Source organism: Mustela erminea, chromosome 10 (genome assembly GCF_009829155.1).
Source record: "Mustela erminea isolate mMusErm1 chromosome 10, mMusErm1.Pri, whole genome shotgun sequence".
Taxonomy (NCBI): Eukaryota; Metazoa; Chordata; class Mammalia; order Carnivora; family Mustelidae; genus Mustela; species Mustela erminea.
The window spans coordinates 57,328,521-57,348,261 of NC_045623.1; the positions used below are offsets into that span (position 1 = coordinate 57,328,521).

A 19,741-nucleotide genomic window follows, 5' to 3' on the forward strand; every position below is an offset into this window, starting at 1 on the left:
CACAGTCTTAAGGACAGAAGGAAGTGAATTCCACCAATAACAGCAGTGAGCTTGGAAGCAGCCCTCCTCCGTGCAAGCCTCCAGATGAGACTGCAGCCCAGCTCACACCTTGATCACAGCTTATGGGATCCCAAGGTGGGGATCTAGCCACACCATGCCTGGACTTTGGACACAGAGAAATGGTGGAACAATAAATATGTGTTGTTTTAAGCCATTATGTGTGGTGATTTGTTACATGGAAATAGAAAACTAATATAGAATGATATTATGACAGAAGTGCTTAATTGCCCACAGGGAAAGCTTCCTATAGAAGGTAATACCCGAGCTGAATCTCAAAGGATGGGTAGGTAATAGAAAGGAAAGGAAGAAAGGGTTTTTGGCATGAGGCTATGAAGAAACACAGCAGTATACTTGTCAAATTTTTTTGCAATGAGGAAGGAAACAGTCATAAGCCACTAGGTCAGTGTGGTGTTTAGGGTATGAGTGGGAGAGTGGGAAGAGATGTCACTGAAAAAGCAGACAGATACAAGAGCATTAAGGACTTTTCCATGTCAAAGAGTATAAATTTTATCCTGAATGAAATGGAGAACAAAGGATTTTAGACTCAGAAAAACATAAGCAGATGTGAGCTGTAGAAAGAAGTCTGACAAAGCATGAACAGGAATTATTGTAATCATCAAATGAACCACAAGATCTCTTCCACTGGTGCAGATGTGGGGGTATGGGGAGGACAAAGGTTGCAGAGAGCAGAGAGTTCATGGAGGAAGCAGAGTCTGGCTGGGAAAGGCAACATTGCTTACCAAGGCTGGCAGGTACCCTGAAATGCAGAAGAAGGCAGAGTGGAATTGAGAAAGATTGAGGCTGGCAAGTCAGATGAAGGAATCTGAGTGGTACGCCAAAACAGGAAGGAGAGCGAGAAGTAGAAGCTGAGCCAAAGAAATGGAAGTCAGATGTATGGAAACTGGGCTCTTAGAAAACCACTGGATGAAGTTTGCTGTCTGTGCCTGGCATGCCTATGCTGTTGTGTTTGAAGGACAGGGGTCAGTGAAATGTGATAACTAAGACTTTTGTACTTTCCTGTTCACAAAGAATGTTTGCATACATGGAGTCACTTAGTCACAAGAATACTTTGTGTTAGGCCAGAATATGAGGAACAAGTATTTACTGAACATCTTCTATGTATTCAGTACTGGCTAAAGATGTAGAAACTGAAACTCAGAGGTTAAATGCCTTTCACATAACTGCACAGACCTGTTATCTAAACACAAGTTCTCTGACCCCAAATGTTTTGCTTTCTCCTCTATACTAGTTGATTTTTATTATAAGTTACCAACTCTTTTCCTGATCAAGACCCTCCCTCAACTTATCCCAAGTATTTCTTTCTTTTTTTCTTTTAAGGTTTTATTTATTTATTTGAGAGAGAGAGAGCGAGAAAGCGAGAGCAAGGGAACACAAGAAGGGGGAGTGGGAGAGGGAGAAGCAGGCTCCCCCTGATTGGGGCTCAATCCCAGGACCCCAGGATCATGACCTGAGCCGAAGGCAGACATTTATGTGACTGAGCCACCCAGATGCCCCCCTCAAAAATATTTCTTTAAAAAACATTAATTTTAAAAAAGATGTCCAAAAACAATTCAATAAAACATTATTCCTTTCTTTTCAACCATATTGCGTATATCTCTGAATCTACAGTGACCTATAGGGATTGGTTTATTTGGCGTTTCTTGTTTTGAATGCTTTTACACACCTTGAAACTTAGCCTTAGATTTCCAAATTATACATTAACCTATTAAAGGATGGTGAGCTTCAAAGTGTAAGTAATTCCATTTTTTTTCCAAGCGCCAATTCCTATGTAAGTAATTTACTGAATTTATTTTGTTAGTCAGAAAGACTTAAAGCAACCTTAAAAGGAGAACACAAGATTAGGCCTCACAGATTTACATTTACCTGAACTGAAAAAAATTTACATTTATTATTATAACTAATATTTTAGTTCTAAAAACAAAGCAAAACAAATAGGCTGAACTGCATGTACTTGGAGTTGGGCAGAGTCGAACTCTTTCAGTTAGATATTTGGCTCTGGAAGGCTTTCTTCTACTTTCTCTAGCCAGCCGAGCCACAGTAGCTGCATACCTAGAATGAGAAAAAGAAGTCATCTAAATTTCCAAATGAATTCTGGGAAGTGTACATCACTTTTGAGAAAGATTAAGCAAACATATTAAATCAGACAGACAAGCAGAACAGCGGGGTTTGACTGTTGTGCCATTCTGAGTGTTCACTAATGCAATGGTCAACAGAAATTATTCCATTATGTTTCCTAGCATAGTAGTCATTAGGAAAACAAACAAATATGGTGTAAGATGAACACTGTAAAAGTAATAAAACATCAACTGGTAAGGCAAGGTGCATTTGTTTCCTAGGGCTTCCTTAACAAGTTTATTCTCTCACAGCTCTGGAGACTTATTATTTTTTTAAAGATTTTATTTATTTATTTATTTGACCCAGAGAGATCACAAGTAGACAGAGAGGGAGGCAGAGAGAGAGAAGGAAGGAGGCTCCCCACTGAGCAGAGCGCCCGACGGCGAGACTCAATCCCAGGACCCTGAAATCATGACCTGGGCCAAAGGCAGAGGCTTAACCCACTGAGCCACCCAGGTGCCACCAGAGGCTTATTTTTTGTTTGTTTGTTTAATTTTGTCAATTTGTTTAATTGGAACTGGTGTTGAAATTTTCTTCACCTATTGAGATGATCATATGATTCTTCTTTCTTAATTTTATATTGTTTGAATTTTTCAAATATTAAACTAAGGTTACATTCCTGACGTGAACCCCACATGGTCATGTATAATTATCAATTATTTATTATCTTATTATTAAATTTGTTATTTATTATAATTATACATATGGGATCCAATTAGCTAAAATCTTTACATCAATGTATATGAGGTGTATTTATCTGTAATGGGGTTTTTATTTTCTTTCTGGTACTCTTTGGCTTTGTTATTGAGGTGATAACAAAATAGTCATTTTGTTTCTTTTTATTTTATCAGGTATTTATTCAGGTATAATTAATATATCATGTTATATTAGTATCAGGTATACAACATAAGTGATTCAACATTTCTATGCATTACTCAGTGCCCCTCCTGATTAGTGTACTCTTAATCCCTTTCACCTGTTTTACCCATTCCCCCACACACCTGCCCTCTGGGAACCAAATTTATTCTCTACAGGTAAGAGTCTTGTTTCTTGGTTTGTCTCTTTATTTTTCTTTGTTCATTTGTTTTGTTTCTTAAATTCCACATATGACTGAAATCCTATGGTATTTGTCTTTCTTGCTCCGACACTTTTGCTTACCCCTGTACTCTCTAGAGCCATCCACATTGTTTCAAATGGCAAGGCTTTTTTCTTTTTCATGGCTGAGTAATATGCTACTGTGTGTGTGTGTGTGTGTGTGTGTGTGTGTGTGTGTGTGTGTGTGTGTATCTCACTTTTTCTTTATCCATTTATGAGTCAATGGCCACTTGGGCTTCTTCCATTGTTTGGTTATTATAAATTATGCTGCAGTAAACATACTGATGCAGATATCTTTTTGAATTACTCTTTTCCTATTTTTTGGGTAAATACCCAGTAGTGGAACTACTGGATCATAGTGTAATCCTATTTTTAATTTTTTGAAGAACTTCCATACTGTTTTCCACTGTAGACACACCACCTTACTGGTCCACCAGTAGTGGACGAAGAGTTCCTTTTCTTCCTCAACCTTGTCAACACTTGCTGTTTCTTGTATTTTATTATGTCTATTAAGTTAAAAAGTATAACTAGCAACTCAAATGGGTGTTCATCTTAAATTCTTAATAATTTTGTTGACACTCTAACTTGTTACCTATTCTTGAAAAGTAGCTTTACGTATGTAACGAGGGTCATAAAGCTTAACTGTATCCCTTCCATCTAGTGATCTGATTTTTTGTAACATGTTCTAAGGATACTTCGTGGCTTCCTGCCTGTTTCTCTCTTCAGGTGGCACACAATCTAATATGCCTCTGGGAAACCACAGCCCTTCTTAAATTCAAAGGCCCAAGCTAAACTACCTATCATATTTCTCTGGCCACAGTTGGGGGTGGGGTGGGATAGGGTGCTGATGGGGAGAGGAAGGTGGGGAGAGGAAGAGAAACAGAGAGACCTTTCACAAGAGTGTTCTACGTAGGTGCAGAACCAAAGGAACAATTCTCTTAAAAAACCAAACAAACAAACCTGGTATGTGTTTTCGATTCCTATCAAAATCCCCGCCCCCCCCCTTTTTTTGGAGAGGTAAAGAAGGAAGTAGCTTCATGGTGTTTGTAATATAGACTATCCCACCAGATTCTGTGCTACAACCAGAAATCCATGATAAAGTTTTAGGGTATATTCTGAGAGAAAAGTTGATTAAATGAATTGAACCCATCAAAGGGGAACGATAAAAAAATGTGGAATTCATAAAAAAAAAAAAAACAGTTGAAAGAACTGGATGTGTTTATTCTGAAAAAAGAGAAAACTTAAGGGGATTAAGGAATAAGACAAACTAGCTATTTTCTGAGACTTAAAGGATAATTTCACAAAAAAAGAAGAGCCTTATTTGTGTTGCTTCCAAGGACAAGTGGAGACACTTTCTTCTCTGCCACAGCATCACTGCTCGAGCCACGCCTACTACCCATATCCAAAGCCATCCTCAGTGTCTGAGCTGGCACTGGATCTAGTAGACAAAAGCATGGGTTGTAGCATCTGCAGGCCTGGATTTGAATTTCAGCTTGGTCACCTTCAGAATGTGCAAACTTAGGGAATTAAAAAAAAAAAAAAAAAAACTTTTTCCTGCACATTCTCTTTATAAAATGGAGATATTTTCTCATTTTCTGGATGGTTTTGCAGACAAATGTATAAAACACATAGTAAGGACTCAATAAAAATCTTAAGTGAATGAAAGAAATCTAGAATTATTGAATTATCGTAAGGTATTAGATTTGAGCTAGAAATACAGGAGATTCCAGCTATTTAAGTAGTCCTTGAAGTACTGAGCTCCCTGTCTCTAAAACCATCCAAGCAGAGATGAAGTAGTTGCTTGACAGAAATTATTTTTTTAATGGGATTTTTTCCCCTCTGTCTATATATTTTCTCTGTGTCTCTATTTTAAAGGGATGTTTCCAGTGCCAACTCTAATGCTTCTCTCTTTAACCACAAGATGGCATTCAAGGCTCAATCTTTGGGGAATAAAATAAAGCCAGCATTCCTCCTTAAAAATATGCATTAAATATATAATTATGTAAATCTATAAAAATAACATTTAACTTCAAAAATCCTGATAGGACAGCACAAACATACATTAAGTTAATGTATTCAGTATAAATGCTTTCTATATAACTGGAGAAAAGGGAATCAAACATAGTAATCATATATTTCTGCGAGTTAAAACACTTTATAAAATCAGATACAGGAACTTAGAAATAATATATACTAACCCCTTAATTTAAAATATAGTACAACTATATCCATAGTATATTTTATAAATATAGGAGTGTTTTATGAAGGAGAAAAGAGCTAACATTGTTTAATAATAGAATTTGAGATTGACCAAAAAAACCTTTTCCACAAAAGGTAGATTTGGTTTGTGCTTGCAGTTGGGTAAATCATATTTTCACATAACCTAAAAATTTTAAGCTTTTAATAAGCATATATTAATAGGAAATTAGGAAATAGTTAAGTTTTAGTTTTCAAATACAAAATGCATTTATCAGTAACTTTGGGCAAGCTGGCTAATCTCACGTTTCTCTCATTAATACACTGTTGATACATCAATGTTTCCAGACTCTCTGTGGAGAAACGTAGGGGTGACAACCCAGATGAAGAGGGAGACTGAGGAGTCTGTCTCAAAGCTGTGTCTGTGTATAACAATGACGTGGTTTGACTTGACCTGTGGGTTGGCTGGCTACGGCTTTGCGGGAGGCTGAGGGGTACGACTGCGGGCTTAAACTTAGAGGTATAATCGTCAACACCGCAGCATGGCCAGTATGCCATCAGGAAATGAAAGAATGTCTGGCACATAGGAGGTGCTTCACCATTTAGTTTCTGTCCCTTCTGTACCTCCGATGCGTAGACAAGAGCAATACTCTTCTCCAAAACAGCAAACAATGTAAAACTCCAAAACCAATAACTTCTATTTAGACAACTTGCTGTCTGACAAAGCTTAGGTTCCTGGCACAGTATTTCCATTACCACATAAGCACTCATTAGCCACAGAGTATGACATAAACAGTTTTACATGTGCATAAGGAAGAATATTTAAGGAACAGCTTGCACTACCTTCTGGTTTTTAATCTTTCACTCTTTCTCCAGAGAAAATAAATACAAACTACTGAGTCATCTCTAGATTCATATTCTTTCCCATGTCTTAGTAGAAATAAAGCGTTTGCATGAATAGTCAAGAGACAGGCAAAGTAACAGGGGAGGAAAAAAGGCCTTAGAAATGATCAAATGACCAAACCAAATGATCGATTCATGAATATTTATGAGCTTCTTATAATGACAATGGGTTCCTATTAATATCAACTAAAAACATGTGTACAACTTAAGAATTTGCATAAAATATTCATAGCAGTCATTTATATCTCCAGTTTTCAATCATTGTTCTATAACTATACCCTTAGAATTCCCCAAATAGAACCATTATCTTTCTATTAGAATTGGCCTTATTTCAAGTCAGCATCTACATTTAATTTTTCTAAAAGTTAACTGCCTTCACATCTAATTCACCTATTAAGTGAGAAAACGGGGATAAGTATGCACCATTCAGGGGCGCCTGGGTGGCTCAGTGGGTTAAGCCGCTGCCTTCGGCTCGGGTCATGATCTCAGGGTCCTGGGATCGAGTCCCGCGTCGGGCTCTTTGCTCAGCGGGGAGCTTGCTTCCCCCTCTCTCTCTCTGCCTGCCTCTCTGTCTACTTGTGATCTCTCTCTCTGTCAAATAAATAAATAAAATCTTTAAAAAAAAAAAAAGTATGCACCATTCAACAAAACGACTGAGTGCCTGCTAGGTGCCAGGTGCCGTGCTAAGTGCTGAGACTAGAAAGCACACTAATGTCTTACCCTGGTCCTTCTCCATGAACTGATCAATTTCCACACCACAGGTGCTGAAAGAGACAGGGACTGAGTGTTCTGGAAGGAGAGCATGGGGGGATGTGGAAGCCTGACTCAGAGACCCTGTCACAAAGAGATGCTGGGCTGGATTGTCACGCCATCCTTGTGATGCACTTTGCCAGGCAGCAGAGAGCACAGTGGCAGAAAAGGGATAAGAACCACGTGTATGCTGGAATTAAAAGAAATGTGGTTGTGATAGGCAGCCGTGCTTGTGTTCTAACTGGAGAAACTGTGACAGTTCTAACCTGTTTCTGACAGAGACTGTATTTATTCTCTGAAAAGTTGGGGAGTGTAGGTTTTTGTCTCCTCCTCTCCTCAGAACTAGTATTTATTGACTGTCTCTAAGTCAACACTCTATGACTATATATCTGTGATCTCAAGAGATCAAATGTGAAACAACTTTGTAAGGTAAGTCATGTTTATCTCTAATTAGCAGATAAGGAAACAAGCTGAGAGTGGGTATGAATTTCTCTAAGATCCATCTGACCCTAGAGCCCACACACACACCCCCCATACTATCTCCAAAGAAAGTGTTCTATCTGAAAATGGAACTAGGGCCACAGTAGAAGAAGCATGAACCTTCTGAGTACTTACTGAGATACTGTTTGAAGAATTTTACATGTATTAATGTATTAATCCTCACAATCTCCTTGAGCGGTAGGTACATTTTTCACTGCCATTTAACAGATAAGGAAACTGAGGCACAGAGTAATCTAATAACTTGCCCTTGCTCTGTCAAGGCGCTGGTAACTGGCAGAGCCAGGACTGAGATTCAGATAGTCCGGCTCCCGTGTCCCTGTGCGCAAGGACTCCACATTCCACATTTTCCTTCCGACCAAAGCCTAACTCCAGACCACCAGCAAAGACCCTGCTGGGAAAGATATCCCAGGCAGAAGGCACAAAGTGGTGAAGAGATCGTATGTCCCAAAATAACAGTGAGAAAAAAGAACTTGGTGTGGCTTAAGAATCAAGTCTTGATTGATGAGGAGATGGGAGAACAGTAGGAGGAGGGATAAGAAGCAGGACAGATTGGTCTTTTTCCTTAATGCTATGCAGATGAAAGGCTGTTGATTTGCATTTTCTCGCTTTTTTTTTTAAATAGGAAATTTCTGTGCAAAAAAAAAAGCATTTTCAGTACTAAAACAGAGAAATGCATAATGGTATTACATTGAATGTATACACAAATCAGACACTTGCAAAGATGCCTAAACGTTTTCTACTTGAGTCTCTAGGAGTTGATCACTTTAGTATATTGTATTTTGACAGAACACAAGACATCTAATAATTATTTGAAAAAGAAGTGGATTCCCCACACTTTAGATTTTTACAACATATTGTTGCATATTTATGCCACAATAAAATTCAGCTAAATGCAATATCTTTTAAAAACTTTAGTGTTTTTATATTAATCAATTCCCCAAATTTAAAAGAGTTATCATTTGATCCAAATATATTCTCATCAACCACCAGATGGCATAAGGTGTGAGAGTTTTAATCTGACAGGGTCAACCATGCACATGATAATTTGACCTGTAACTTCAAAATAATGTATTTGGGAAAATGTTCTAGCACTCAAACAGCTCACAATTATTTCAGCCATATGTAGAAGTGGATGGATAAGTTGAAAATGACACGACCCTACTATTTCTAAATGTGGGGTTCTGTGGGACGCTGGCATTACATAATGAATCAGTGATCAAACGAATAAAACAAAGCCGTTCTGTTAAAGGAAATAAAAAAGGAAGTCATGTCAAAGCAAAATTAACCTTATATTCTAAGTAGCTTTCTTTAACTCTAAACGAAACTTGAAACACGGCTTCAAAAAAAAAAAAAAAAAAAACTTTTGCTCCTTCAAATTCTGCTTTAAAAAACTTCTCTACTGCCTATAATTTATTCTGAAAACAGAAAAGTATCGAATGCAAAAGCTTTTTCTCCACTTAGGCTTGAAGGGAAGTTGTCACAGAAGTCAAATGAAAAAAGAATATCCAACTGAAAAACCCAATCTGAGTTATGATGTTAAAGGGTAGGAAAGTGTATTTTCTTAAGAACTTCAATTTCTACACAAATTCAAAATACAGCACATTATTTTTATTAATCCTGTATTTCCATTTGTTAGCAAGGCAAAGAGCTAAAAACTAAGGTAAATGAGGCAAATGCCATAAAAAAAAATAGGAGGGATCTTTAATTCTCCTTGCATTGTGTAGAATATTTACTGAGTACTTTGAAATAAGCATACTAGAATAAATAACTACTATAGCCAAGCCAACGTCAGAGAGCTGAGAGGCAATGTTTCCTCTACCATGACAAAAAAGAAAAACTGCCTTTAGAACTCAAGGGACCAAAGATGAGATTAAGATCCCTTCAGCGTGGTCTAATAGTCATTGATTTCTGGAGATACTCTAATAGCTTATTTTCATATTTTACTATATACTTCCTTGTTAGACGAAATAATTTGGTTCCTGAATGAAAAATCTGTGGAAGAGGGAATCACCAAGGCGCCCTTTTCCTAGTTCTAAGTCATGTATTGATAAGGATAATGGGAACAGGAGTAAGAGAATTAATGCAGAGAGTACTGTGAGAGTGCTTTACTCATGCCCATCTCTATTTTGGGCAGTCAATAGTGAAAACTTGGGGCGCCTGGGTGGCTCAGGGGATTAAAGCCTCTGCCTTCGACTCAGGTCATGATCCCAGGGTCCTGGGATCAAGCCCCGCATCCGGCTCTCTGCTTGGCCAGGAGACTGCTTCCTCCTCTCGCTGCCTGCCTCTCTGCCTACTTGTGATCTCTGTCTGTCAAATAAATAAATAAAATCTTAAAAAAAAAATAAGTGAAAACTGATGAAGGGAACCCTTACTAAAATGGAGTTGGGGGGCCAGAAGGTGGAGCTCTACTACCCACATCAATGATAAGAACTGTCCATTACAGACTCCAGCAGAAGAATCATCAACAGAAAAAAAATCCTCAAAATCCTCAATCACAGACTGAGGGAAGGATATACATTCCATCTACTGTAAGAAATTGACTACTCCAGCAACTCAGCCAATGACCAACAGGCATCATTCTGAACACTCGCTTTTCTCCAAAGGTCTTCCTTTCAAACTCCTCCCAACTTCCTCCTTCTCTACAAAGCGACATTCCTCTTCCTATATTTCTTGGACTTGCCCTGTGGTTTAGACCTAGCTTGCAAATCCCCAGCTGCTATTCTCTGCTATTCCTAAATAAACCCCCTTTTGCTGGTCAAATAACTTACATTTCTAAGGTTAATAGTAGCAAAGATGTTTCCCACCTGGGTTCATAGGAAAGGAAAAAATGGCATGTCTAATTCTTGTTCTCATGTTTAGAAAAGGGCATCCATTGTTACTTCCAAAGATTTCTTCTGATGATTCAGTTAGACAGTAGAAAGTAGAATGATATATATTGCAATACAAAGTACTTACTTTAAATTCCATTCTTTAGGATGTTTTAATTCAGCTTTCTTCCACTTATAATACTCTACAATAAAATCTGGATCTTCAAGCACTGAAATTAGAGTTTTGAAAAAGGAGCATTCTTTAATAATAGCTCAAAGTTTAAAATAATTTACTTTTCATTAAGTTGATATATGGCAATGATATACCCTATATAGTCCAAGTCATACTACAATGCTCAGACACTTTACAAATTTCTTCCTTCGCCTTGAACTTTGAAACAAGAAGATTTTTCTTCCAAAGTTTTCATTATAACAACACTTGTTTATATACCATTTATAGTAATGAAGAAAGCATTAAAATAACTCATACAGAAACTACAGATACCATAGTTTAACAAAGTTCTAATTCAGCACTATGAGTAAAAAAATAAAATCTTGGAGTTGGAAGTGACATTACATAGGTCTTGATCTTCTACAAAGCAAGATTTGTCAACGGATAATCACTCAGTCCAGCCTCTGAATGAATCAATCCCTTGCCAATGACAGAAAACTCCCCTCCCTGTGGTTGGGAAACTGCCTATTCCATTGCCAGATAGTAGGCCATAATGTCTTTTTTAATCTGAGTGCTGAGTTTCCACTGGTCCTAGTTCTGACCTCTGGAGCAATACTAACCAGGCTTACCCTTTTCCCATGGGAGAGGGCTCTTCTAATATTGAAGATAGCTCTCAGAGAAGCCTTAGTTCCCTCAACTTTATCTTAAGATATGGCTTCTAGAGACCTAACCATCCAGGTAGTGAACTTTGTTAATGTTCCTATTAAAGTTCACATCCAGAACTGGCTCAGGATCTTGATTTGTTTTGAATAGCAAAGGTATAAGCAGGTTACTACCTCCCTTGACCTGTGTGCTACACTTCTATCAATTCATCTCAAATCTGCAGTAGTATTTTCTGGAAACAACATTACACCACTGGCACATACATTCGTTGTTAATTATAAGCCTTATGCCTTCAATCAAATTAACTTAAAATTTGTTGAAAGCCAGATCATATGGGGTGCCTGGGTGGCTCAGTCATTAGGCATCTGCCTTCAACTCGGGACATGATCCCAGGGTCCTGGGCTCCCTGCTCGGTGGGAAGCCTGCTTCTCCTTCTCCCACTCCCCCTGCTTATATTCCCTCTCTTGCTGTGTCTATCAAATAAATAATCAAATCTTAAAAAAAAAAAAAGGCTAGATCACACACACACACACACACACACACACACACACACACACCTTATCTATCTATCTAACATCTCCTTATTTCTTGTAATTGTCCTGGTTTAGTCTTGAACAATTTAACTGACCAGATGCTTTCTACTAGTCTTACCTTTATCTGGAGCTTCCTTCAAACAATGATTCATTAACCTCTGCTAGCCTGATGAAATATGTCATTGATAGAAACAATTAAACTAAATAGTTTTCCTTTTCTTCTATTAATATTACTTAATTTTCACTAGCTAGTTTCTGGCTTTGACTTTTTTTTCTTCTTTCACACACACACACAAATACACATACATTCTTTTTTTTTTTTTTTAAGATTTTATTTATTTTATTTGAGAGAGCACAAGTAGGGGAAGGGGCAGAGGGAAGGAGAAAAGCAGACTCCCGCTGAGCAGGGAGCACTGGGTGGGGCTCAATCCTAAGGCCCCAGAATCATGACCTGAACCCAAGGCATATGCTTAACCAACTGGATCACCCAGGTGCCCCTATTAAGAACATACATGTTCTTAATATCCTTTATTAATATTCTTTTTGTTGCTATTTAGACTTATGTTCCTCCCCTCATTAAGGAAGGCAATCTGAGCTCTGCAGGGTTCTTAGTGAGGTCTCATTATTTCCTTTAGATGATTATAATAACTCATAGTAAGAGAGTTCTTCCTACACACTGGGCACCTGTAAAGTAGGTGGTTACCATTACAATATACATTTTACAGAGGAACAAATAGAAAATTGAGTAATGTCTTCTCATTGGGGCTATTCTTACCAGTTAGACAAAATTTAAATTTTAGGTTTCTATTCAAGGATGATTAATCTATTTCCTTACTTTTTTTTTGAAATCACCTTTCCCACATTTTCTATTTGAATATATACATTAGTCTTTTCCTTATATGTTATGAAACCCCAAATGGCATGGTCATCCTTCCTGAATATTTCCATTAATCTTATATCACGGACTCATTTTCTTCCTTACTTTCTCTACCATCTGAGAGACAAAAAATGCCACAGTATTTATGCAAACTTTTATTTTAATGCTTCCTATTTTATTCCTATAATTTTTTCATTCGGCATTCTGCCATGCAACCATAAACTTCTTAAAAATCTTCTCATAGTATGTATGTTGTCTCTAACAAACAGTCCATTGTCTAGACCTGGAAGATGCTCGATGAGGGACGGTGACAGGAGGGAAATAACGCAGGCAGAAGGGGCAATGAAAGCCAGTAGGAGGAAAGGACCAGTGAAATTTAGTCAGAAGTTTTTGAAGCTGAAGTTCCCCATCATGACCATATCTTGTCCTTGTGACAGTTTTGTAGTCTGTGGTAGAAAAACATCTTCTATTGGCTCCATAATATACTTATTTCTTCCCTTCCTTCTAAAGATCACGGTACATCACCTTTACTTTGTTTTTTCCAGGACACATCTCTTGTCCAACATCTGAATAGATTGATCTAAAATTTATTTCCATGGCTGGGACTGTCACATCCAAAGAAACGTAATAGGATCAACTTGCCTTAGCACGTTTTATCCTCCACACATACTATCTCATACTAACCATAGAACAACTTAAAATACAGTGGAATGCTTCAGTCAGTGGAAAGACATGAAAAACGAGGCACAAGGAGTTAAATGACTAACCTAAATTCATTTAACTGTAGGTGGCAGAACCAGGACAGAACTGTGGAATCTCTAACTTCCAACATCCCGTTCTTCCCACGGCAGACTTTCCAACCTTGGTTGCACATTGTAATCACCTGGGGAGCTTTAAAAATGGCTACTGCCAGGTCTTGCTTCCAGAGATCCTGATGTAATTAGTCTGGGGGGTGTGCCTTTTACATGGGAGTTTTTACAAGCTCCTCTGGTGGTTCTAAGGAGCAGTCAAGACTGAGAGCCCCTGCATCACAATGAGATGCTGCTGCCTCTTGCATCGGAATGCATTCTGGAGATACTTGTCCTTATTTCTGGCCCAAAGACTCAAAGAATGGAAGTCTTTTAGGGTGAAAGCAAGCATCCCCATGATGTTTCAGGGTGTCTGGTCTGTCTGATGATAGCACACAAGCACCAGGATGCCTCCACTCAGTATTACAGAGTACACTGGTCTGAAGGATTTCTTTCCTTTAACCTAAACATTTCCTTATGGGGATCATATTCTGTCATTAGGGTGCTGTTGCCCACAGCCATATGTGTTGGTTCATTCTCTGCCAGACTTTTATTTGTCATTCTATACTGATGGACAGGAAACAGTGGATCATCAGTACATTTCCCCATATGATTGTCTATGATTATAAACTAATAATTTTTGAAAAATGTACTGCATGCATTTCAGAGTTTAGATTTAAATCTCAGGCCATATAGAGACAGCATTTTTGTACCACATTACAGAGGCAGTATAGCATGATTTAAAAAAAAAAAAGCAATAGATGTGGAATCAGAGAATCTGGTTCAAGTCCTTAGAGCCACAGCCTACTGGTACTAATTAATTACAGCCACCTTCACTGAGCACTCACTATGTGCTAGGCACTATTTTAAGTCCTTCAATGCTATGAGGTATGTGCTCTAATTATTCTCATTTTACAGACGGGAAGGGAACTTGCACAGAGAGTTTAAGAAACCCACCTAAGGTCACACAGCTAATAAGTAGCAGAGCCAGGATTAAACCTTAGCAATCTTGCTCTAGAATTTACACTCTTTACCACTATTTATTTACACTCTTTACCACCATAATATTTCCTCCTACCTGTATGACCTTAGGTAAATTACTTAGCTTCTTTTTTTTTTTTTAAAGATTTTATTTATTTATTTGACAGACAGAGATCACAAGCAGGCAGAAAGGCAGAGAGGAAGGGAAGTAGGCTCCCTGCTGAGCAGAGAGCCTAACGCAGAGCTCAATCCCAGGACCCTGGGATCATGACCTGAGCCGAAGGCAGTGGCTTTAATCCACTGAGCCACCCAGGCGCCCCACTTAGCTTCTCTTGATCTTGGTTTTCTCATCTGTAAGACAGAGTAATAATCATAATGCCTGGTTCATCGGCTTGATATATTACTATGTATGACATATATTAGGCATTCAATAAATACTGGTTGACAAATGAATAAAAGAATAAGATGGGAATGATTAAAAAAACAAACAACATTGTAAACTGCATTGTACATGAATAAACTTATCATTACTATGGTACACATGACTGTGGGTAGATTTGTAGCATAAAGATATGGAAAAGAGTTAATACCCCAAATCGAAATATAACCACTCATCAATATGAATAAAAAAGCTTTTACAAGTATGCATAAGAGTTTCATAATCTTTGCAGTGATAAGAATGTAACTGTAGGGGCGCCAGGGTGGCTCCGTGGGTTAAAGCCTCTGCCCTTGGCTCAGGTCATGATCCCAGGGTCCTGGGATCAAGCCCACATTGGGCTCTCTGCTCAGCGGGGAGCCTGCTTCCTCCTCTCTCTCTGTCTGCTTCTCTGCCTACTTGTGATCTCCGTCTCTCAAATAAATAAATAAAATCCCCCCCCCCCCAAAAAAGAATGTAACTGTAGAGGGGCACCTGGGTGGCTCGGTTAGTTAAGCGTCCAACTCTTGATTTCGGCTCAGGTCACAATCTCAGAGTCATGAGACTGAGCCCCATGCTGGACTGTGCTGGGAGTGGAGTCTGCTTAACATTCTATCTCCCCTCTGCTCCTACTCCTCTCTAAGAAATTAAATTAAATTAAATTTTAAAAAAAGAATGTAACTGTAGAAACAAGTTATTAGAAATTTCCCTTTTATTTCTCATAGCTGAAGAAGCATTCTATAATCTCAAAGTTTCATCTTTATTATTGCCAGGCAATTAGGCTGCTTAAAAAATAGTATTGGATCTTATCCAGCTGAATTATCCAAAGATAAAATGGCCAGCAGCACATGTAAGGTTTAAATTCAATTTTTAAAAAGTGAGTGTTCGTTGTTATTAAAGGAAAAGTCCTGAAACATTCTTATAACAAGTCCTAGGGGAAGAACAGGCAGGGTGATTGTGAAATCTTGCACCAAGGGCTAGAATCCGTTGCAGAAATTCTTCTGGGCTGGAGACAGCCACTAGAGTTATTGCCTTCACAAAAAGGGATGAATTACATCCTAAGTAGTGATAGCCATGGAAATGAGAACCAAATTAAACATTTTTGTGTTAACTCTTTTGAGGAAGAAACTGCAGTCAGTGGTACTGCATTATTTCTTTCCATTTTTAATTATTCTTTGTTGCAAGAGAATCATTTCCAAATTCCCTGAACTTCTGGCATGTGCTTCTATTTTTTTTTTCTTAACAGTTTGAAGTTCCCAAATGCTTCTATATATTTACATGTTATTCCATAAGACACCTTTTTTTTTTTTTTTTAAGATTTTATTTATCTATTTGACAGACAGAGATCACAAGTAGGCAGAGAGGCAGGCAGAGAGAGAGGGGAAAGCAGGCTTCCCACTGAGCAGAGAGACCAACGCAGGGCTTGATCCTAGGACCGTGGAATCATGACCTGAGCCGAAGGCAGCGGCTTTAACCCACTGAGCCACCCAGGCGCCCCAAGATACCATTTTCTACCAGTTGTTTTGTTTTACAGTTGAAGGAGCTGGATGCTGAGTCTTTTCCTGGATTGTGCCAACTGTTTCCGGATGCCTTGTCTGTTAAGGGTTCCTGCCTCCTGGATCCCATCTGAGTTCCTCAGTGTTTCTACCTAGGAGGTACTCAAGATGTGTTTGCGAGTTGACTAGGCAGTACTCAACCACAAATCTTTGAAAAGAAGTAACTATTCATGTACTCTGGCATCAAAAGTAATAAAATTCTTTATACTGATAGTGTCGCCAAAGATTGTGTTTCTTTAAGCACCTTAATTATTGTTCTTAATCCTAATCTATGATTAGTGAGGAAGGTAATGGTGATCACAAGATAAAAACCAACATCCTGAAAGAACATGTAATTTCTTAGAAGTTACTCATCTAATTTATTTTAAATATTTGTTAAGCTTGGTATTACTTTCTGCTCTAACTTGTGCCTTAAAACTACAAACTGTTTTGGTGATCTTTTGTTCTATTGAAACCAAATATGAGACTATCACAATAACGAGATGAAATTCAGTGAGACCACAGATTAAGGCTGTGGTCATCAGGGTGGAGTGGAGACACAAACATTCTTAATGTTGTAGGAGATCAAGTAAACAAGACTTAATTTGGGCAGTAAAGAGCTCCAAGAAACGCCTATGATTTTGGTTTAGGCAAGGAAACTCTATAATGGTGATCCACAGCTAACCAGGGGAGGTGATAGCGATGGGAAGATAGGTTTGGGGCAAGATGATGAATTCACTTTGGCATATCTTAAGTAGGAGATGCCTGTTACCCACATGGGTAAATGTCCAAGGCACAGTTGTAAATATGCACGCAGAATTCATAAGAGGGCCTGATTAAAGATGAGGCTTTGGGAATTACTGGCAGATAGGCATAGCGAACAAGAGCACAAGTAAGATAAAAGCTAAAAAGTAATCACTGAACCTGGAAGTTAGGAAGTCATGGGTCACTTCTGAATGCTCCATTTCAGCAGGCTAGCAGGGAAGCAGACTGGATAACCTACTTGGATCTAAATCATGAACCAGCACACTAAAGATTTGATTATATGGGACCAGAAAGTTGTCCAGCTCTCCCCTTCCGTCTTTTTAGCTCCTAATATGTGATGGCAACAAGGTGATTTTTCCTTACACTGATAGAATTGAAAGCCTTAGGTTCATATGTTTTCTCACTATTTTTCTACTTAGTACTTTCTCTGGCTTTGAGGATAATTGCATTTAAAATCAAAAAGTCTCCTCTTGCTATGAAGGCTCCACATTTTGGGGTGGAGTAAAGTTAAGTCTCATAAGATTGATAGCTTCATCTTTTATTCCTCCAATTGTCTATCTTTCTCCTGACTTTTAATAAGACTTCAGTCCAGGACTCCATACCAAAGAGGAACTAAATTAATAGTTGTTGAATGATTCTTATATAGAGGTAACAGAGAAGTTTATCACCTTCAGATTATAAATATATGTCAATTAGTCTTTGAAAGCAAGATAAGTTGAGAATAATTAAGAGATTAATATATACCAAAAGGACATAAGATAAGGCTAGATCACCTTACATGAACTTCTATAGTGTTCTGTGGCTTTTGATGTGGCTATTGTAGACCATGTCTTGTAGTAATCATTAAATGAGATTTCTTTAATTGATCTGAAAATATACATTAAAATCAGACAATGAGTATTTGCAAGTTTCCTTTTTAAAATTATTTTATCAGAGTAGACTGTTTCAGATTTGTAATTTCTAACAAATGATCTAATATATCAATTTTTCCACTAATACATACAAATCACAGAAAAGAAAAACTCTCTAAAACATATTTCAAAATAAATGTAAAAATTGTACACCCATGTTCGTATTATAAAAAGAAAAAAAGTTTAAGATATCTGCCTTTCAGATTAACTTTAAAAAAGGATTTTAAGAAAAGCATCATACTTGCAAATTTTTTCTTTCTACAATAAACTGTTTTCTTAAATATCTATGCTAGGGACACCTGGGTGGCTCAGTGAGTTACTCCTCTGCCTTTGGCTCCGATCATGATCTCAGGGTTCTGGGATCAAGTCCCGCATGGGGCTCTCTGCTCAGTGAGGAGCCTGCTTCCCATCACTTTCTGCCTGTCTCTCTGTCTACTTGTGATCTCTCTCTCTCTCTGTCAAATGAATAAATAAAATCTTTAAAAAAAATCTATGCTAAATTTCAGTAAGATCACCTTTATTTCCTTTTCATTGTGAGGAGAAGTAAAACACCAGAACTGAGATCAGTTTCATTTTCACACAGAATCTGGCCATTTTCATACAGGGAAAAAAAACAAGTCTTCTAACAGTCCTCCCTGCACTTATCCTTCCCTGTGCTAATATTACTCTATCCTAATGGGAGAGCAAATATTGTTATAAAATATGGAATGGGATCTGCTTAACAGGCATTTAAATAACTGCATTTCTAATTTTTTCCCTACAAACAACTTAATTGCAGAGATTCTCAACACTCTAGAAACAAAATTTTCCTTTGGGATGTTTTTCAGACATGTGAAATCACCAATCAGCTGGCTTAAATAGATGCTGAAACATCAGACATAAAAGACCTTATGTCTGTTTTCCATTTGAAGTTCTTAGCTCTTCGGAGGAATCAGCAACTTTTCAATTAGAAAAAGTACACCAGCATTAATTTTTATAGGTGAACTGTAGGTACCTTAAATATTGGACTCATTTTGGAAATGAATGGGACAACATCTAAATTCTTGAACGCATCATTTATTTAAATGATAATTACACATGTCTAATTTTAAAAGTAACATTTTTCAAATGTATTATTGCTTTTGCAGTCACACTAGTAGAAATCTGAAACAGGGTGACAATAAATTAATCAGTACTATTATTGCTTCCAGAGCTATGCGCGGTGCTTTACACCACTAAATGACATATTAAACTAACATTAATTTTGCCAATGAAATGTTTCGGCATTTGGCAGCAGAGGTAACAAAATGAAAGGCTGCATTATATCTCCTGCATGAAAAAGCTTGTGATCAATTTGCTGTCACAGATCATTTAGCAGACAACAATGACCCAAGAGGAAGGAAACTGTCAACACACTGTCTCGTGAAAAAAAATACACCATCTTTAGGCACAATCGTCTCCATTGTTTTTCTGTCTGTTTGACGATGACCCATGACCCTCTCCCTTCCCAGCGGTGTCCTGTTCAATTTCAAACTGTTAGCCTTCAGGGGTTTTCTTTTCTTCCCCAGAATAATTAAAAATATTACCCTAAAAGGTATAACTTTAGTAGAGTTTGAACATACAAAGCAGAATGTCTTAAACATTTGAGAATACTGCATTTTCAATTCTGTAAAA

The 19,741-nt window shown here is 37.8% G+C and overlaps 1 protein-coding gene across 8 annotated transcripts in view; it reads right to left on the minus strand.

Annotated features, from left to right (window-relative positions):
• UBE2U (ubiquitin conjugating enzyme E2 U) overlaps positions 1 to 19,741 on the minus strand; it is a 58,098-nt gene that overhangs the window by 5,001 nt on the left and 33,356 nt on the right. For 3 of the 8 annotated variants that reach the window (XM_032302955.1, XM_032302954.1, XM_032302958.1), the window contains 3 exons: positions 17,956 to 18,044; positions 10,597 to 10,678; positions 2,033 to 2,130 (listed from right to left, as the gene is read on the minus strand). In XM_032302955.1, the coding sequence (XP_032158846.1) occupies positions 2,033 to 2,130; positions 10,597 to 10,678; positions 17,956 to 18,044 (269 nt within the window). Of the gene's footprint in view, positions 1 to 2,032; positions 2,131 to 10,592; positions 10,679 to 17,950; positions 18,045 to 19,741 lie in introns of those variants that run through there. The other 5 variants (XR_004276306.1, XR_004276307.1, XM_032302956.1 and 2 more) reach the window with 5 other exon arrangements.